This window comes from Strix aluco, chromosome 1 (assembly GCF_031877795.1).
Source record: "Strix aluco isolate bStrAlu1 chromosome 1, bStrAlu1.hap1, whole genome shotgun sequence".
NCBI classification, from domain to species: Eukaryota; Metazoa; Chordata; class Aves; order Strigiformes; family Strigidae; genus Strix; species Strix aluco.
The window spans coordinates 995005-1016635 of record NC_133931.1 but is presented as its reverse complement, the minus strand read 5'-3'; the positions used below and the strand labels follow the sequence as shown (position 1 = coordinate 1016635).

At 56.3% G+C, this 21631-nt stretch overlaps 4 protein-coding genes across 4 annotated transcripts; all 4 read left to right on the top strand.

The window, feature by feature from the left end:
* The first annotated feature begins 3029 nt into the window (after window positions 1-3029).
* Window positions 3030-3338, top strand: LOC141932503 (feather beta keratin-like). Its single transcript, XM_074846180.1, has one exon. It carries the CDS (start codon window positions 3030-3032, stop codon window positions 3336-3338), a length of 309 nt encoding a protein of 102 aa, XP_074702281.1.
* Window positions 3339-8275: 4937 nt separating this feature from the next.
* On the top strand, window positions 8276-8584 carry LOC141932496 (feather beta keratin-like). The gene has a single exon (XM_074846168.1). It carries the CDS (start codon window positions 8276-8278, stop codon window positions 8582-8584), a length of 309 nt encoding a protein of 102 aa, XP_074702269.1.
* Window positions 8585-13521: 4937 nt separating this feature from the next.
* LOC141932488 (feather beta keratin-like) lies at window positions 13522-13830 on the top strand. The gene has a single exon (XM_074846154.1). It carries the CDS (start codon window positions 13522-13524, stop codon window positions 13828-13830), a length of 309 nt encoding a protein of 102 aa, XP_074702255.1.
* Window positions 13831-18768: 4938 nt separating this feature from the next.
* Window positions 18769-19077, top strand: LOC141932482 (feather beta keratin-like). The gene has a single exon (XM_074846142.1). It carries the CDS (start codon window positions 18769-18771, stop codon window positions 19075-19077), a length of 309 nt encoding a protein of 102 aa, XP_074702243.1.
* The last annotated feature ends 2554 nt before the right edge of the window (window positions 19078-21631 follow it).

Genomic DNA, 21631 nt, shown 5'->3' with positions numbered 1-21631 from the left:
ATCTGCAGCCACGGGCCGCTTGCTTGCCTCCAACTCCCCTCGGAAATCTCCAAATTCTCTTCTGTCCCATCAGACACTGTGCAGAAAAATGGCCTCGCCCCTCGGCGCTGCCCCAAAGTAAAGACCACAAAAACCCTGGCTCAACACCTCCCCTGCCTACCACTCCCACTCCCCCTCTGTCTCTCACCACACTCACGACCTCTCCAGAAACTCACCTGCCCTTGCAAGGTGCCCCTCATCAACCACTGTGTCACACCAGAACCCAGGCTGCAAACCTGTGGCCCCAAACAGGGAAGGGCTATGGAGGGACCAACACAAGCCTCTGGGCAGCAGGACAGGCCTCCCGACAGCACAGGGCTTGCGAGCTCTCAACCAGGGCTGCCAGGACAACGGCCTGCTCTCGCAAACAGCCCTCCTCGGCCTTATGGCACTGCCACCCCCAGGGACGGACCCAGGGGGACACAAGACCAAACACGCAGCCTCCTTTCTCCAACTACAACCCAGCAGCACGAGGAACTCCAAAACAACTGCAGAGCACACCCAAAAGGAAAGGCCGGGCCTAAAGACAGGCTGAGCAATCTGGCAGCAGGGCAAGGACAGAGTGAACACAGTGGAACGAGAAGCCCCTCACATAATACACACCTGCAAAGCCCAGACCAGACTGCCACAACTGGGAGGAAACGGGGCCCACTCTTCACAACGCGCCCACAAACCACAACACACGAGTGACATGGGATGACCTCACTGATGACAGCTCACAGTTCCTACGCTTTGCCCGCGTCTGACAAATGCCCTCACACGCACCATCAACACCAAACATTTGACCTCTAGTCCTTGCAGTTAAAAGCTGCCGCCAGGGTCAGATGGACACGTCCTCAAGAGGAGGACATGAAAAGGGAGCGTTGTGGGGAAGGACAACACACCCCACCTCATTACTTGCTGCTTGTTGCAAGACGCCATCATGCACAATGGCCTTGCCTCCTCGCTGAAAAACCTCCCAGCTCGCTCAGCTTCTCTTCACAGCTAGGATGCTCCAGTCCCTTCACCATCTTCATTGCCCTGCACTCGACTCGCTCCACTAAGTCCAAGCCCTTCTTCCACTGGGGAGCCCTCAGCTGGACACAGGTCCTCAGCCGACCCAAGTCTGGATCCCTGTTGCACTCTCCACCTGGCTGCATGGTCCCCATCGCACCTAGGGGGAGTCCCCATGCCACGGTCTCACCTTCCCATGGGGTCACCAACCGATCACTTGGGGGACGTCCCCAGGCCACCAGCTCCTCTTCCTGCAGGGCCCACGGCGACCCATGCAGAGGGTCTCGGCACCACCATCCTCCCTGCTGCGGGGTCCCTGCACCACCTGGGCACGGGACCCCAAGCCACCATCCCTCTGCTCTGAGGGCACACAGCAAGCCCCCGCTCTGAGGTCACCACCCCCCTCACTGTTGGCTCCCTGAGGCACAGCATGGAGCACTGAGGACCAGGAGCACCAACCTGCCGGGACCCTGCTCTGATCAGAAGATGGGGCTCTGTGCTGGCTTCACCTTGCCTGGACACCAAGTGCCCACCAAGACGCTCTCGCACTCTCTCTCACCTCAACTGCGCAGGGGCAGAAAAAGAGCATGAAAGGCTCCTGGGTCGACACAAGCACAGCGAGATCACTCACCAATTGCCATCACGGGAAACTGACTTGACTCTGGGAAATAAATTGAAGCCATCACCAAAAGTAAGGGCAGGAGAAGGAGAGATAACGAGAAATAATAAACAAGCATCAGAAACAACAGTCGATGAACTGAACGCAACCCCCATCCCCTGATCCCCTGTACCACCGGGAGGGACCGGGAGCAAAGCAGATTCCAGGAACAATGGATGCATGGATGGGGAAAGTGTTTTTAATCTGCGGGTATATTTCCCACTGCCTGACTATAGTTTGATTGCTAAATAAGTGGTGGTGCTCAAATTAAATTGATGTTCTTTTCTCCTTCCCCAACAGAGTCTGTCATTTGCCCGTGACCAAAATGGGTGAGACATCCCTCCCTGTACTTGTCTCACTGTCCGAGCCCTTTATTTTATTTTCTCCTCTCCTTACCTGAGGGCAAAGGAATGAGCAGGTGCTTGTAAGATGCTCAGTTACCCTCTGGCTTATACCATGATGCATCCTCTCACACACGCCACCCCTGCTACCCTGTCCATACCAAAAACTTGCCAAGAAAATCCAATATACACAGGTACCACCTTACAAGACAGAGAGATACCAGGACACCCACAAAGCACACTCAACAGCAAAGACAGGCCTACACACAGGATTAGTGAGCTCGCATCAAGGCAGGGAGGGACCAAAGGTGATGGAAGTGGAAGCCCCTCACACCCACAACACATCCGAAGTCCAGACCAGCCTGTGAGGCCTGAGAAGTAATGGGGTCCCGTCCTCACAATGTACCCGCAAACCACACCATGCGGGTGCCACGGGATGATCTCACTGATGACAAACACCTCTCCTATGCTTTGGACACATCTGCTAAATGCCCTGACACACACATTCCATGCAAATCCTCCCAAACACTTACTCTCCCTTAAAGGCTGCCGCCAGGGTCAGAGGGATACATCCACAAGAGAAGGACATGAAAAAGGAGCGTTGCAGCCAGAAAAACACACCCCACCCCATTCCTCGCCAGGCTGTGGCATGAAAAAACTGCTTACTGAAAAAAGCTGTCACGCACAAAGGCTGTCCCGCCCCTTGGGGACCAGCATAAAAGCCAGCCCAGCGCCTCTCTCCCTCACACACTTCTCCTGACGCCTTCTCCTCCGCACTCAACAAGGTCAGCCTGAACCCCCTTCCCCTCCTTCTCCTCACCCACCTGACCCGTCTCTCACTGCACGCTCTGACCCCACCCTCAGCACCCCTGACGCCTCCCCACACACCCACAACAGGCCTCCCCACTCCCTCGCCCTCCTGCACCAACGCCCCTCGCACCCCACACCCCTCCGCTTGCTCAACACCCTCTCTTCCAGGGACCCTCCACACCACACACATGGCCTGCTACGATCTCTGCCGCCCCTGCGGACCCACCCCGCTGGCTAACAGCTGCAACGAGCCCTGTGTCACCCAGTGCCAGGACTCCCGCGTCGTCATCCAGCCTCCCGCCGTGCTGGTCACCCTGCCAGGACCCATCCTCAGCTCCTTCCCCCAGAGCACCGCCGTCGGATCCTCCTCCTCGGCTGCCGTGGGCAGCGCCCTCAGCGCCCAGGGAGTGCCCGTCTCCTCTGGCGGCTTTGGCTTCGGCTACGGCTTGGGAGGCCTGGGCTGCTTCGGTGGCAGGAGAGGCTGCTACCCCTGCTAAGGGCCCTCCCCACCACCCCGACAACAACTGCTAACACCCTGGAAGCCATGACATGGATTGAGGATGTGCCTCCATGTCGGTGCTGACACACAGGCTCGCTGTCCATGGCTCCTTCTCTCAAGGCACCAGACAAGGAAGCAGGGAAGGGGCCAGCCCGGGCTGCCTGGAAACACGGCCCATGTACCTCCTCCTCTTCTCCCGCTTCCTTCTCTGCATCCACCCTTCCCCTATGGACCCTACTCTCCACTGCAAACGCCTTCTCACAAGCAGAAGGCCACTGGGCACTTGTGCTTGGCGGATCCTACTGCAGGGCAGGAAGATCTCAGAGCTCTGGCCAAATCTACTGCATGGAAGGGACATCAGCTGATGGCCGCTGTACTTCCAAATCAGACCAGCTCCCTTCCCATTGGTTCTCCTGACTTTTTGCTGCTTTTTTTTTTCCTCAATAAAGTTCTCCTGCATCCCAGACTGAGACGCCTCCTCTTCATTTCTTCTCCCAACACTCTTCCAACCTCACCTGCCACAAAGCCAGGGCTCAACAGGTCATTGGGGGGGGTGGAAGACAGACTATAAGACCTCTCTTAGGCTGGATGTCCCCAGGAACAACAACAACAACGCGGACCAGCATAGGGGGGCTGCAAGCCCATGACACAAGCCCTTCACTTGCCCAAACAAAGGATTGGACACACTAATGCACTTCTACCCACACCTCAGACACAAGCTCCCTGTGGCACCACACACTTAGAATCATGCAAAAATTTAGGTTGGAAAAGGCCCTGAAGATCATGGAGTCCAATGCTCTTCCCAAAGTCTCCCTGCAGATACTTGGCCTCTTTGACTGCACTGGTGCATTGATGCCTCCTGGTCAGCTTGTTCTACACCAGCACGGGAAACTCATGTTCAGCAAAGCTGCTTTCCAGCCTCTCAGCCCCCAGCATGACCTGCTGCCCAGCGGTATTCCTCTCCAGATGCATTGCCCCCTGCTGAACTGCAGGAGAGTCCTCTCTCACCCATTCTCCAGCCTCTCCAGCTCCCTCAGAATGGTGCCACAACCGTCACGTGCCTCAGCCTCTCTTCCACATTTTGCTTCACCTGCCAGCTTGCTGCGGGGCCACACCATCCCACTGCCCACATCGCTGATGAGGATTTTGAACGGAGAAGGCCCCACGGATCCCAGTCCCGGCCTACACCACTTGAGATTTGCCTCCAAAAGGACTTTGGGCCACTTATCACAAGCATCTGGGCCCAGCCCTTCAGCTATGTTGCACTCCACCTCACTGGCCCCTTTGCAACCCATCCGTTCTTGCATGATCTACGAGGACCTCACGGGAGACACTGACAAAGGCTTCATTCAAGTACAGCTCAACCACGGACACTGCTCTCCCCTTGTGCAATACTCAGTAGCTTTAACGTGCAAGACACAGATGACGGTCAAGCACGATTTCCCCCTCGAAAATCCATGCCGACCACTCCTCATCAACTTCCTGGGCTTGGCAGCACATTCAGGGGAAAATTTATCCATTGTGCCCCCTAGAAACAAGGGCACTCTCACCACACTCTCGTTTCCCACATCCTCTCCCTTCATCTTCTAAAAGACACGAGGGCTAGGAGCTCTCTTCCAGCCTTCAGGAACCGCTCCCAGGGACAACGACCTTTCAAAGAACATCAAGAGTCGCCTCCAAAGGACATCAGCCAGTTCCATCCGCATTCCTAGGTGCGACCCCTCATGCCCCGTAGACATCTGCACACACAGTCGCAAAGCAATTCTTCCTACCTCAATGCCCCTTCCTCAGCAACAAGCACTGCTCGCCTGACACACAGCCTGCAAACACTCACCTCGGCTCCAGCGGGACAGGCCTGGCCATTCCTCAACCCTTCGGCACTCATCCACCACCACCAGAGCCAAGGATCTGCAGCCACGGGCCGCTTGCTTGCCTCCAACTCCCCTCGGAAATCTCCAAATTCTCTTCTGTCCCATCAGACACTGTGCAGAAAAATGGCCTCGCCCCTCGGCGCTGCCCCAAAGTAAAGACCACAAAAACCCTGGCTCAACACCTCCCCTGCCTACCACTCCCACTCCCCCTCTGTCTCTCACCACACTCACGACCTCTCCAGAAACTCACCTGCCCTTGCAAGGTGCCCCTCATCAACCACTGTGTCACACCAGAACCCAGGCTGCAAACCTGTGGCCCCAAACAGGGAAGGGCTATGGAGGGACCAACACAAGCCTCTGGGCAGCAGGACAGGCCTCCCGACAGCACAGGGCTTGCGAGCTCTCAACCAGGGCTGCCAGGACAACGGCCTGCTCTCGCAAACAGCCCTCCTCGGCCTTATGGCACTGCCACCCCCAGGGACGGACCCAGGGGGACACAAGACCAAACACGCAGCCTCCTTTCTCCAACTACAACCCAGCAGCACGAGGAACTCCAAAACAACTGCAGAGCACACCCAAAAGGAAAGGCCGGGCCTAAAGACAGGCTGAGCAATCTGGCAGCAGGGCAAGGACAGAGTGAACACAGTGGAACGAGAAGCCCCTCACATAATACACACCTGCAAAGCCCAGACCAGACTGCCACAACTGGGAGGAAACGGGGCCCACTCTTCACAACGCGCCCACAAACCACAACACACGAGTGACATGGGACGACCTCACTGATGACAGCTCACAGTTCCTACGCTTTGCCCGCGTCTGACAAATGCCCTCACACGCACCATCAACACCAAACATTTGACCTCTAGTCCTTGCAGTTAAAAGCTGCCGCCAGGGTCAGATGGACACGTCCTCAAGAGGAGGACATGAAAAGGGAGCGTTGTGGGGAAGGACAACACACCCCACCTCATTACTTGCTGCTTGTTGCAAGACGCCATCATGCACAATGGCCTTGCCTCCTCGCTGAAAAACCTCCCAGCTCGCTCAGCTTCTCTTCACAGCTAGGATGCTCCAGTCCCTTCACCATCTTCATTGCCCTGCACTCGACTCGCTCCACTAAGTCCAAGCCCTTCTTCCACTGGGGAGCCCTCAGCTGGACACAGGTCCTCAGCCGACCCAAGTCTGGATCCCTGTTGCACTCTCCACCTGGCTGCATGGTCCCCATCGCACCTAGGGGGAGTCCCCATGCCACGGTCTCACCTTCCCATGGGGTCACCAACCGATCACTTGGGGGACGTCCCCAGGCCACCAGCTCCTCTTCCTGCAGGGCCCACGGCGACCCATGCAGAGGGTCTCGGCACCACCATCCTCCCTGCTGCGGGGTCCCTGCACCACCTGGGCACGGGACCCCAAGCCACCATCCCTCTGCTCTGAGGGCACACAGCAAGCCCCCGCTCTGAGGTCACCACCCCCCTCACTGTTGGCTCCCTGAGGCACAGCATGGAGCACTGAGGACCAGGAGCACCAACCTGCCGGGACCCTGCTCTGATCAGAAGATGGGGCTCTGTGCTGGCTTCACCTTGCCTGGACACCAAGTGCCCACCAAGACGCTCTCGCACTCTCTCTCACCTCAACTGCGCAGGGGCAGAAAAAGAGCATGAAAGGCTCCTGGGTCGACACAAGCACAGCGAGATCACTCACCAATTGCCATCACGGGAAACTGACTTGACTCTGGGAAATAAATTGAAGCCATCACCAAAAGTAAGGGCAGGAGAAGGAGAGATAACGAGAAATAATAAACAAGCATCAGAAACAACAGTCGATGAACTGAACGCAACCCCCATCCCCTGATCCCCTGTACCACCGGGAGGGACCGGGAGCAAAGCAGATTCCAGGAAGAATGGATGCATGGATGGGGAAAGTGTTTTTAATCTGCGGGTATATTTCCCACTGCCTGACTATAGTTTGATTGCTAAATAAGTGGTGGTGCTCAAATTAAATTGATGTTCTTTTCTCCTTCCCCAACAGAGTCTGTCATTTGCCCGTGACCAAAATGGGTGAGACATCCCTCCCTGTACTTGTCTCACTGTCCGAGCCCTTTATTTTATTTTCTCCTCTCCTTACCTGAGGGCAAAGGAATGAGCAGGTGCTTGTAAGATGCTCAGTTACCCTCTGGCTTATACCATGATGCATCCTCTCACACACGCCACCCCTGCTACCCTGTCCATACCAAAAACTTGCCAAGAAAATCCAATATACACAGGTACCACCTTACAAGACAGAGAGATACCAGGACACCCACAAAGCACACTCAACAGCAAAGACAGGCCTACACACAGGATTAGTGAGCTCGCATCAAGGCAGGGAGGGACCAAAGGTGATGGAAGTGGAAGCCCCTCACACCCACAACACATCCGAAGTCCAGACCAGCCTGTGAGGCCTGAGAAGTAATGGGGTCCCGTCCTCACAATGTACCCGCAAACCACACCATGCGGGTGCCACGGGATGATCTCACTGATGACAAACACCTCTCCTATGCTTTGGACACATCTGCTAAATGCCCTGACGCACACATTCCATGCAAATCCTCCCAAACACTTACTCTCCCTTAAAGGCTGCCGCCAGGGTCAGAGGGATACATCCACAAGAGAAGGACATGAAAAAGGAGCGTTGCAGCCAGAAAAACACACCCCACCCCATTCCTCGCCAGGCTGTGGCATGAAAAAACTGCTTACTGAAAAAAGCTGTCACGCACAAAGGCTGTCCCGCCCCTTGGGGACCAGCATAAAAGCCAGCCCAGCGCCTCTCTCCCTCACACACTTCTCCTGACGCCTTCTCCTCCGCACTCAACAAGGTCAGCCTGAACCCCCTTCCCCTCCTTCTCCTCACCCACCTGACCCGTCTCTCACTGCACGCTCTGACCCCACCCTCAGCACCCCTGACGCCTCCCCACACACCCACAACAGGCCTCCCCACTCCCTCGCCCTCCTGCACCAACGCCCCTCGCACCCCACACCCCTCCGCTTGCTCAACACCCGCTCTTCCAGGGACCCTCCACACCACACACATGGCCTGCTACGATCTCTGCCGCCCCTGCGGACCCACCCCGCTGGCTAACAGCTGCAACGAGCCCTGTGTCACCCAGTGCCAGGACTCCCGCGTCGTCATCCAGCCTCCCGCCGTGCTGGTCACCCTGCCAGGACCCATCCTCAGCTCCTTCCCCCAGAGCACCGCCGTCGGATCCTCCTCCTCGGCTGCCGTGGGCAGCGCCCTCAGCGCCCAGGGAGTGCCCGTCTCCTCTGGCGGCTTTGGCTTCGGCTACGGCTTGGGAGGCCTGGGCTGCTTCGGTGGCAGGAGAGGCTGCTACCCCTGCTAAGGGCCCTCCCCACCACCCCGACAACAACTGCTAACACCCTGGAAGCCATGACATGGATTGAGGATGTGCCTCCATGTCGGTGCTGACACACAGGCTCGCTGTCCATGGCTCCTTCTCTCAAGGCACCAGACAAGGAAGCAGGGAAGGGGCCAGCCCGGGCTGCCTGGAAACACGGCCCATGTACCTCCTCCTCTTCTCCCGCTTCCTTCTCTGCATCCACCCTTCCCCTATGGACCCTACTCTCCACTGCAAACGCCTTCTCACAAGCAGAAGGCCACTGGGCACTTGTGCTTGGCGGATCCTACTGCAGGGCAGGAAGATCTCAGAGCTCTGGCCAAATCTACTGCATGGAAGGGACATCAGCTGATGGCCGCTGTACTTCCAAATCAGACCAGCTCCCTTCCCATTGGTTCTCCTGACTTTTTGCTGCTTTTTTTTTTCCTCAATAAAGTTCTCCTGCATCCCAGACTGAGACGCCTCCTCTTCATTTCTTCTCCCAACACTCTTCCAACCTCACCTGCCACAAAGCCAGGGCTCAACAGGTCATTGGGGGGGGTGGAAGACAGACTATAAGACCTCTCTTAGGCTGGATGTCCCCAGGAACAACAACAACAACGCGGACCAGCATAGGGGGGCTGCAAGCCCATGACACAAGCCCTTCACTTGCCCAAACAAAGGATTGGACACACTAATGCACTTCTACCCACACCTCAGACACAAGCTCCCTGTGGCACCACACACTTAGAATCATGCAAAAATTTAGGTTGGAAAAGGCCCTGAAGATCATGGAGTCCAATGCTCTTCCCAAAGTCTCCCTGCAGATACTTGGCCTCTTTGACTGCACTGGTGCATTGATGCCTCCTGGTCAGCTTGTTCTACACCAGCACGGGAAACTCATGTTCAGCAAAGCTGCTTTCCAGCCTCTCAGCCCCCAGCATGACCTGCTGCCCAGCGGTATTCCTCTCCAGATGCATTGCCCCCTGCTGAACTGCAGGAGAGTCCTCTCTCACCCATTCTCCAGCCTCTCCAGCTCCCTCAGAATGGTGCCACAACCGTCACGTGCCTCAGCCTCTCTTCCACATTTTGCTTCACCTGCCAGCTTGCTGCGGGGCCACACCATCCCACTGCCCACATCGCTGATGAGGATTTTGAACGGAGAAGGCCCCACGGATCCCAGTCCCGGCCTACACCACTTGAGATTTGCCTCCAAAAGGACTTTGGGCCACTTATCACAAGCATCTGGGCCCAGCCCTTCAGCTATGTTGCACTCCACCTCACTGGCCCCTTTGCAACCCATCCGTTCTCGCATGATCTACGAGGACCTCACGGGAGACACTGACAAAGGCTTCATTCAAGTACAGCTCAACCACGGACACTGCTCTCCCCTTGTGCAATACTCAGTAGCTTTAACGTGCAAGACACAGATGACGGTCAAGCACGATTTCCCCCTCGAAAATCCATGCCGACCACTCCTCATCAACTTCCTGGGCTTGGCAGCACATTCAGGGGAAAATTTATCCATTGTGCCCCCTAGAAACAAGGGCACTCTCACCACACTCTCGTTTCCCACATCCTCTCCCTTCATCTTCTAAAAGACACGAGGGCTAGGAGCTCTCTTCCAGCCTTCAGGAACCGCTCCCAGGGACAACGACCTTTCAAAGAACATCAAGAGTCGCCTCCAAAGGACATCAGCCAGTTCCATCCGCATTCCTAGGTGCGACCCCTCATGCCCCGTAGACATCTGCACACACAGTCGCAAAGCAATTCTTCCTACCTCAATGCCCCTTCCTCAGCAACAAGCACTGCTCGCCTGACACACAGCCTGCAAACACTCACCTCGGCTCCAGCGGGACAGGCCTGGCCATTCCTCAACCCTTCGGCACTCATCCACCACCACCAGAGCCAAGGATCTGCAGCCACGGGCCGCTTGCTTGCCTCCAACTCCCCTCGGAAATCTCCAAATTCTCTTCTGTCCCATCAGACACTGTGCAGAAAAATGGCCTCGCCCCTCGGCGCTGCCCCAAAGTAAAGACCACAAAAACCCTGGCTCAACACCTCCCCTGCCTACCACTCCCACTCCCCCTCTGTCTCTCACCACACTCACGACCTCTCCAGAAACTCACCTGCCCTTGCAAGGTGCCCCTCATCAACCACTGTGTCACACCAGAACCCAGGCTGCAAACCTGTGGCCCCAAACAGGGAAGGGCTATGGAGGGACCAACACAAGCCTCTGGGCAGCAGGACAGGCCTCCCGACAGCACAGGGCTTGCGAGCTCTCAACCAGGGCTGCCAGGACAACGGCCTGCTCTCGCAAACAGCCCTCCTCGGCCTTATGGCACTGCCACCCCCAGGGACGGACCCAGGGGGACACAAGACCAAACACGCAGCCTCCTTTCTCCAACTACAACCCAGCAGCACGAGGAACTCCAAAACAACTGCAGAGCACACCCAAAAGGAAAGGCCAGGCCTAAAGACAGGCTGAGCAATCTGGCAGCAGGGCAAGGACAGAGTGAACACAGTGGAACGAGAAGCCCCTCACATAATACACACCTGCAAAGCCCAGACCAGACTGCCACAACTGGGAGGAAACGGGGCCCACTCTTCACAACGCGCCCACAAACCACAACACACGAGTGACATGGGATGACCTCACTGATGACAGCTCACAGTTCCTACGCTTTGCCCGCGTCTGACAAATGCCCTCACACGCACCATCAACACCAAACATTTGACCTCTAGTCCTTGCAGTTAAAAGCTGCCGCCAGGGTCAGATGGACACGTCCTCAAGAGGAGGACATGAAAAGGGAGCGTTGTGGGGAAGGACAACACACCCCACCTCATTACTTGCTGCTTGTTGCAAGACGCCATCATGCACAATGGCCTTGCCTCCTCGCTGAAAAACCTCCCAGCTCGCTCAGCTTCTCTTCACAGCTAGGATGCTCCAGTCCCTTCACCATCTTCATTGCCCTGCACTCGACTCGCTCCACTAAGTCCAAGCCCTTCTTCCACTGGGGAGCCCTCAGCTGGACACAGGTCCTCAGCCGACCCAAGTCTGGATCCCTGTTGCACTCTCCACCTGGCTGCATGGTCCCCATCGCACCTAGGGGGAGTCCCCATGCCACGGTCTCACCTTCCCATGGGGTCACCAACCGATCACTTGGGGGACGTCCCCAGGCCACCAGCTCCTCTTCCTGCAGGGCCCACGGCGACCCATGCAGAGGGTCTCGGCACCACCATCCTCCCTGCTGCGGGGTCCCTGCACCACCTGGGCACGGGACCCCAAGCCACCATCCCTCTGCTCTGAGGGCACACAGCAAGCCCCCGCTCTGAGGTCACCACCCCCCTCACTGTTGGCTCCCTGAGGCACAGCATGGAGCACTGAGGACCAGGAGCACCAACCTGCCGGGACCCTGCTCTGATCAGAAGATGGGGCTCTGTGCTGGCTTCACCTTGCCTGGACACCAAGTGCCCACCAAGACGCTCTCGCACTCTCTCTCACCTCAACTGCGCAGGGGCAGAAAAAGAGCATGAAAGGCTCCTGGGTCGACACAAGCACAGCGAGATCACTCACCAATTGCCATCACGGGAAACTGACTTGACTCTGGGAAATAAATTGAAGCCATCACCAAAAGTAAGGGCAGGAGAAGGAGAGATAACGAGAAATAATAAACAAGCATCAGAAACAACAGTCGATGAACTGAACGCAACCCCCATCCCCTGATCCCCTGTACCACCGGGAGGGACCGGGAGCAAAGCAGATTCCAGGAAGAATGGATGCATGGATGGGGAAAGTGTTTTTAATCTGCGGGTATATTTCCCACTGCCTGACTATAGTTTGATTGCTAAATAAGTGGTGGTGCTCAAATTAAATTGATGTTCTTTTCTCCTTCCCCAACAGAGTCTGTCATTTGCCCGTGACCAAAATGGGTGAGACATCCCTCCCTGTACTTGTCTCACTGTCCGAGCCCTTTATTTTATTTTCTCCTCTCCTTACCTGAGGGCAAAGGAATGAGCAGGTGCTTGTAAGATGCTCAGTTACCCTCTGGCTTATACCATGATGCATCCTCTCACACACGCCACCCCTGCTACCCTGTCCATACCAAAAACTTGCCAAGAAAATCCAATATACACAGGTACCACCTTACAAGACAGAGAGATACCAGGACACCCACAAAGCACACTCAACAGCAAAGACAGGCCTACACACAGGATTAGTGAGCTCGCATCAAGGCAGGGAGGGACCAAAGGTGATGGAAGTGGAAGCCCCTCACACCCACAACACATCCGAAGTCCAGACCAGCCTGTGAGGCCTGAGAAGTAATGGGGTCCCGTCCTCACAATGTACCCGCAAACCACACCATGCGGGTGCCACGGGATGATCTCACTGATGACAAACACCTCTCCTATGCTTTGGACACATCTGCTAAATGCCCTGACGCACACATTCCATGCAAATCCTCCCAAACACTTACTCTCCCTTAAAGGCTGCCGCCAGGGTCAGAGGGATACATCCACAAGAGAAGGACATGAAAAAGGAGCGTTGCAGCCAGAAAAACACACCCCACCCCATTCCTCGCCAGGCTGTGGCATGAAAAAACTGCTTACTGAAAAAAGCTGTCACGCACAAAGGCTGTCCCGCCCCTTGGGGACCAGCATAAAAGCCAGCCCAGCGCCTCTCTCCCTCACACACTTCTCCTGACGCCTTCTCCTCCGCACTCAACAAGGTCAGCCTGAACCCCCTTCCCCTCCTTCTCCTCACCCACCTGACCCGTCTCTCACTGCACGCTCTGACCCCACCCTCAGCACCCCTGACGCCTCCCCACACACCCACAACAGGCCTCCCCACTCCCTCGCCCTCCTGCACCAACGCCCCTCGCACCCCACACCCCTCCGCTTGCTCAACACCCTCTCTTCCAGGGACCCTCCACACCACACACATGGCCTGCTACGATCTCTGCCGCCCCTGCGGACCCACCCCGCTGGCTAACAGCTGCAACGAGCCCTGTGTCACCCAGTGCCAGGACTCCCGCGTCGTCATCCAGCCTCCCGCCGTGCTGGTCACCCTGCCAGGACCCATCCTCAGCTCCTTCCCCCAGAGCACCGCCGTCGGATCCTCCTCCTCGGCTGCCGTGGGCAGCGCCCTCAGCGCCCAGGGAGTGCCCGTCTCCTCTGGCGGCTTTGGCTTCGGCTACGGCTTGGGAGGCCTGGGCTGCTTCGGTGGCAGGAGAGGCTGCTACCCCTGCTAAGGGCCCTCCCCACCACCCCGACAACAACTGCTAACACCCTGGAAGCCATGACATGGATTGAGGATGTGCCTCCATGTCGGTGCTGACACACAGGCTCGCTGTCCATGGCTCCTTCTCTCAAGGCACCAGACAAGGAAGCAGGGAAGGGGCCAGCCCGGGCTGCCTGGAAACACGGCCCATGTACCTCCTCCTCTTCTCCCGCTTCCTTCTCTGCATCCACCCTTCCCCTATGGACCCTACTCTCCACTGCAAACGCCTTCTCACAAGCAGAAGGCCACTGGGCACTTGTGCTTGGCGGATCCTACTGCAGGGCAGGAAGATCTCAGAGCTCTGGCCAAATCTACTGCATGGAAGGGACATCAGCTGATGGCCGCTGTACTTCCAAATCAGACCAGCTCCCTTCCCATTGGTTCTCCTGACTTTTTGCTGCTTTTTTTTTTCCCTCAATAAAGTTCTCCTGCATCCCAGACTGAGACGCCTCCTCTTCATTTCTTCTCCCAACACTCTTCCAACCTCACCTGCCACAAAGCCAGGGCTCAACAGGTCATTGGGGGGGGTGGAAGACAGACTATAAGACCTCTCTTAGGCTGGATGTCCCCAGGAACAACAACAACAACGCGGACCAGCATAGGGGGGCTGCAAGCCCATGACACAAGCCCTTCACTTGCCCAAACAAAGGATTGGACACACTAATGCACTTCTACCCACACCTCAGACACAAGCTCCCTGTGGCACCACACACTTAGAATCATGCAAAAATTTAGGTTGGAAAAGGCCCTGAAGATCATGGAGTCCAATGCTCTTCCCAAAGTCTCCCTGCAGATACTTGGCCTCTTTGACTGCACTGGTGCATTGATGCCTCCTGGTCAGCTTGTTCTACACCAGCACGGGAAACTCATGTTCAGCAAAGCTGCTTTCCAGCCTCTCAGCCCCCAGCATGACCTGCTGCCCAGCGGTATTCCTCTCCAGATGCATTGCCCCCTGCTGAACTGCAGGAGAGTCCTCTCTCACCCATTCTCCAGCCTCTCCAGCTCCCTCAGAATGGTGCCACAACCGTCACGTGCCTCAGCCTCTCTTCCACATTTTGCTTCACCTGCCAGCTTGCTGCGGGGCCACACCATCCCACTGCCCACATCGCTGATGAGGATTTTGAACGGAGAAGGCCCCACGGATCCCAGTCCCGGCCTACACCACTTGAGATTTGCCTCCAAAAGGACTTTGGGCCACTTATCACAAGCATCTGGGCCCAGCCCTTCAGCTATGTTGCACTCCACCTCACTGGCCCCTTTGCAACCCATCCGTTCTTGCATGATCTACGAGGACCTCACGGGAGACACTGACAAAGGCTTCATTCAAGTACAGCTCAACCACGGACACTGCTCTCCCCTTGTGCAATACTCAGTAGCTTTAACGTGCAAGACACAGATGACGGTCAAGCACGATTTCCCCCTCGAAAATCCATGCCGACCACTCCTCATCAACTTCCTGGGCTTGGCAGCACATTCAGGGGAAAATTTATCCATTGTGCCCCCTAGAAACAAGGGCACTCTCACCACACTCTCGTTTCCCACATCCTCTCCCTTCATCTTCTAAAAGACACGAGGGCTAGGAGCTCTCTTCCAGCCTTCAGGAACCGCTCCCAGGGACAACGACCTTTCAAAGAACATCAAGAGTCGCCTCCAAAGGACATCAGCCAGTTCCATCCGCATTCCTAGGTGCGACCCCTCATGCCCCGTAGACATCTGCACACACAGTCGCAAAGCAATTCTTCCTACCTCAATGCCCCTTCCTCAGCAACAAGCACTGCTCGCCTGACACACAGCCTGCAAACACTCACCTCGGCTCCAGCGGGACAGGCCTGGCCATTCCTCAACCCTTCGGCACTCATCCACCACCACCAGAGCCAAGGATCTGCAGCCACGGGCCGCTTGCTTGCCTCCAACTCCCCTCGGAAATCTCCAAATTCTCTTCTGTCCCATCAGACACTGTGCAGAAAAATGGCCTCGCCCCTCGGCGCTGCCCCAAAGTAAAGACCACAAAAACCCTGGCTCAACACCTCCCCTGCCTACCACTCCCACTCCCCCTCTGTCTCTCACCACACTCACGACCTCTCCAGAAACTCACCTGCCCTTGCAAGGTGCCCCTCATCAACCACTGTGTCACACCAGAACCCAGGCTGCAAACCTGTGGCCCCAAACAGGGAAGGGCTATGGAGGGACCAACACAAGCCTCTGGGCAGCAGGACAGGCCTCCCGACAGCACAGGGCTTGCGAGCTCTCAACCAGGGCTGCCAGGACAACGGCCTGCTCTCGCAAACAGCCCTCCTCGGCCTTATGGCACTGCCACCCCCAGGGACGGACCCAGGGGGACACAAGACCAAACACGCAGCCTCCTTTCTCCAACTACAACCCAGCAGCACGAGGAACTCCAAAACAACTGCAGAGCACACCCAAAAGGAAAGGCCAGGCCTAAAGACAGGCTGAGCAATCTGGCAGCAGGGCAAGGACAGAGTGAACACAGTGGAACGAGAAGCCCCTCACATAATACACACCTGCAAAGCCCAGACCAGACTGCCACAACTGGGAGGAAACGGGGCCCACTCTTCACAACGCGCCCACAAACCACAACACACGAGTGACATGGGATGACCTCACTGATGACAGCTCACAGTTCCTACGCTTTGCCCGCGTCTGACAAATGCCCTCACACGCACCATCAACACCAAACATTTGACCTCTAGTCCTTGCAGTTAAAAGCTGCCGCCAGGGTCAGATGGACACGTCCTCAAGAGGAGGACATGAAAAGGGAGCGTTGTGGGGAAGGACAACACACCCCACCTCATTACTTGCTGCTTGTTGCAAGACGCCATCATGCACAATGGCCTTGCCTCCTCGCTGAAAAACCTCCCAGCTCGCTCAGCTTCTCTTCACAGCTAGGATGCTCCAGTCCCTTCACCATCTTCATTGCCCTGCACTCGACTCGCTCCACTAAGTCCAAGCCCTTCTTCCACTGGGGAGCCCTCAGCTGGACACAGGTCCTCAGCCGACCCAAGTCTGGATCCCTGTTGCACTCTCCACCTGGCTGCATGGTCCCCATCGCACCTAGGGGGAGTCCCCATGCCACGGTCTCACCTTCCCATGGGGTCACCAACCGATCACTTGGGGGACGTCCCCAGGCCACCAGCTCCTCTTCCTGCAGGGCCCACGGCGACCCATGCAGAGGGTCTCGGCACCACCATCCTCCCTGCTGCGGGGTCCCTGCACCACCTGGGCACGGGACCCCAAGCCACCATCCCTCTGCTCTGAGGGCACACAGCAAGCCCCCGCTCTGAGGTCACCACCCCCCTCACTGTTGGCTCCCTGAGGCACAGCATGGAGCACTGAGGACCAGGAGCACCAACCTGCCGGGACCCTGCTCTGATCAGAAGATGGGGCTCTGTGCTGGCTTCACCTTGCCTGGACACCAAGTGCCCACCAAGACGCTCTCGCACTCTCTCTCACCTCAACTGCGCAGGGGCAGAAAAAGAGCATGAAAGGCTCCTGGGTCGACACAAGCACAGCGAGATCACTCACCAATTGCCATCACGGGAAACTGACTTGACTCTGGGAAATAAATTGAAGCCATCACCAAAAGTAAGGGCAGGAGAAGGAGAGATAACGAGAAATAATAAACAAGCATCAGAAACAACAGTCGATGAACTGAACGCAACCCCCATCCCCTGATCCCCTGTACCACCGGGAGGGACCGGGAGCAAAGCAGATTCCAGGAAGAATGGATGCATGGATGGGGAAAGTGTTTTTAATCTGCGGGTATATTTCCCACTGCCTGACTATAGTTTGATTGCTAAATAAGTGGTGGTGCTCAAATTAAATTGATGTTCTTTTCTCCTTCCCCAACAGAGTCTGTCATTTGCCCGTGACCAAAATGGGTGAGACATCCCTCCCTGTACTTGTCTCACTGTCCGAGCCCTTTATTTTATTTTCTCCTCTCCTTACCTGAGGGCAAAGGAATGAGCAGGTGCTTGTAAGATGCTCAGTTACCCTCTGGCTTATACCATGATGCATCCTCTCACACACGCCACCCCTGCTACCCTGTCCATACCAAAAACTTGCCAAGAAAATCCAATATACACAGGTACCACCTTACAAGACAGAGAGATACCAGGACACCCACAAAGCACACTCAACAGCAAAGACAGGCCTACACACAGGATTAGTGAGCTCGCATCAAGGCAGGGAGGGACCAAAGGTGATGGAAGTGGAAGCCCCTCACACCCACAACACATCCGAAGTCCAGACCAGCCTGTGAGGCCTGAGAAGTAATGGGGTCCCGTCCTCACAATGTACCCGCAAACCACACCATGCGGGTGCCACAGGATGATCTCACTGATGACAAACACCTCTCCTATGCTTTGGACACATCTGCTAAATGCCCTGACGCACACATTCCATGCAAATCCTCCCAAACACTTACTCTCCCTTAAAGGCTGCCGCCAGGGTCAGAGGGATACATCCACAAGAGAAGGACATGAAAAAGGAGCGTTGCAGCCAGAAAAACACACCCCACCCCATTCCTCGCCAGGCTGTGGCATGAAAAAACTGCTTACTGAAAAAAGCTGTCACGCACAAAGGCTGTCCCGCCCCTTGGGGACCAGCATAAAAGCCGGCCCAGCGCCTCTCTCCCTCACACACTTCTCCTGACGCCTTCTCCTCCGCACTCAACAAGGTCAGCCTGAACCCCCTTCCCCTCCTTCTCCTCACCCACCTGACCCGTCTCTCACTGCACGCTCTGACCCCACCCTCAGCACCCCTGACGCCTCCCCACACACCCACAACAGGCCTCCCCACTCCCTCGCCCTCCTGCACCAACGCCCCTCGCACCCCACACCCCTCCGCTTGCTCAACACCCTCTCTTCCAGGGACCCTCCACACCACACACATGGCCTGCTACGATCTCTGCCGCCCCTGCGGACCCACCCCGCTGGCTAACAGCTGCAACGAGCCCTGTGTCACCCAGTGCCAGGACTCCCGCGTCGTCATCCAGCCTCCCGCCGTGCTGGTCACCCTGCCAGGACCCATCCTCAGCTCCTTCCCCCAGAGCACCGCCGTCGGATCCTCCTCCTCGGCTGCCGTGGGCAGCGCCCTCAGCGCCCAGGGAGTGCCCGTCTCCTCTGGTGGCTTTGGCTTCGGCTACGGCTTGGGAGGCCTGGGCTGCTTCGGTGGCAGGAGAGGCTGCTACCCCTGCTAAGGGCCCTCCCCACCACCCCTGACACCCGCACACACATCCTGGAAGCCACGACACGGGTTGAGGACGCACCTCCAGATCTTCACTGGCACATGGGCTCACCAACAATGTCTCCTTCTCTCAAGGAATAGTGGAGCCATCTTCTCACATGCCGAAGAACACCAGGGTCCTGCAAAGGGCTGCTCCCACCACACTGCAGGCAAACCTGCATGCTCTGGCAAATGTACCACATGCAAGGGAAGTCAGCTGATGGTCACCTCAGACAAGATCCCTTCCACTTGGCACTCCTGCCTTTTCACCATTTTTTTTTCCCTGCTTAATAAAGTTCTCCTGCATCCCAGCCTGACACGCCTCCTCTTCCTTTCTTCTCTCAAGGATCTTTCAACTTGACCTGGGACAAATCCAGGGCTCACCAGGCCAGTGGGGTTAGTGGAAAAGGGCCACAACACCTCTCCTAGTGAATATGTCACCACCACCCCTGACCACACACACTGGCACCTGGAGGGCTTCCAGAACATGACACAAGCCCATCAAGGGCTCAAACAAAGGATTCAACATGACAACGGTCCCCTGCACACACCTCTGATGAAGCCTCCCTGTGCCAGCATACACTTGACTAACTCTCTCTCCCATCATGGCTCTCTGGGCTTTTCAGTAAACAAAATCACAGAATCATCTCCTTTGGCAGGAACCTTTGGAGAGCTGGTGCCTCAAAACCCCTACTCAGGCAGGACCAGCAAGTGCAGGTTGTTCAGAACGGGTTTTCAGTATCTCCCAGGACAGAGACTCCACCATCTCTTCCACTTGTGGACCACTCTCCCACTGAAAAACACTCACTGCCTTTGCCCACAGAATTTCATCTGTTCTCACTGCACCCATGGCCTCTTGTCCTGCACATGCGCACTACTGAGGAGAGCCAGGCTCCCTCGACCTCATTCCCTACCGTCCAGCACTTCGACACATTTATGGCATCCTCCCTGCGCTTCCTATTCTCCTGCCTAAGCAGTCCCAACTCTCTCAGCATCACCTCCTAGGAAGGAATCTCCACCCCTTCAGCATCTTGGTGGCCTGTGCTGGTCTCGCTCAACTAAGTCCATGTCTTTCTCCATCTAGGGAGCCCAGAACTGCACACAGTACCCCACACGGGACCTCACCACTGCTGAGGAGACAGGAAGGGTCACCTCCCCCTACTTGATGGCAACACTTTTTGTAAAGATGCCCAGGAGACTGGTGGCTCCTTTTCCTGCAGGGGTGCACTGTCACCTCAGCATCCATTTGTTCTCCACCAGCACCACAAGGTCCTTCTCTGCTCAGCTGCTCTCTGCCCAACTGCCCCCCAGCCATTACTGCTACACAGGGTGACTCCTCCCCAGAAACAGGGCTCTGCATCTCCCCCTGCTCAACTCCATCACATTCCTCCATGTCCACTGCAAGGAAATCAGGAAGGTCCCTCAGCATTTGTGGGCTCAAACCATCTTCCCCCATGGACTCGGGTACATCAAGTTGCACCATTGCCATTTGTGGGGGGCAGCCCTGAGCCCAACTCAAGAACTGGCACCCCCAGACCAACCCTGCATTGGCCCAGGCCTTCAAGGCACTCCAGTAGCCATCAACACAGAAGCACAGATACCCTTCCCACCTCACCTTCTCTTCCTCACCAACAAGCACTGCAAGAACAACCCTCAGGACACTCACCTTCACTGAATGTGGGCAGGTCTTGGGAGGCTGGGGAGGTCCTCACTGACTGGAAGCTAAAGAGCCTCATTTTCATTGATTAAAAGGGCATGAGGGTAGATCCAGGAAACTGCAGGAAACTGTTCCCCCTTGTCCTATTACTGCACTCCCTGAAAAATAGTCCCTCCCCATCTTTCCTGTAGTCCCCCTCTAAGTCCTGGGAGGCCACTCTAAGGTCTCCCCAGAGCCTTCTCTTCTCCAGCTGAACACCCCAATTCTCTCAGCCTGTCCTCACAGGGGAGGTGCTCCAGCCCCTAATCATTTTCATGGCTTCCTCTGGACCCACTCAAGCAGGTCCATGTCCTTCTGATGTTTGGGGCCCCAGAACAGGACATAGCACTGCAGGGGGGGGCCTCACAAGAGTGGATTAGATGGGGAGAATCCTCTCCCTCAACCTGCTGGCCACATCTGATGCAGGCCAGGACACAGTTGGCTTTCTGAGCTGCAAGCACACATTGCCAGCTCATAGCCAGTTTTTCATCCACATTCTGTGGCACCAGGGCCCCTGCCCCAGTCAGCATTTTTCCTAGTCTCCCTACTCCTATACACAGGGAAGACCCTTTTGTTGCCTTTGACATCCCTCAATTTTTGTAAGCCTATGGATAAAACTGCTCTTACCTCATCATATCACACACATCCCATCTCTCCCCAAAGAGCTCCAGCAGCACTCACCACACAGCCAAGCCCAGACAGGCTCTCTCCAACAAGCAGAATCAGCTCCAACAGCACAACCACTGTGCCCTGGCTGCCACACACATCCCACCAGCAAGATCACAGTCACCCCAGCACCGTGACTGGTAGCACATGAACACTCTAAACCCCA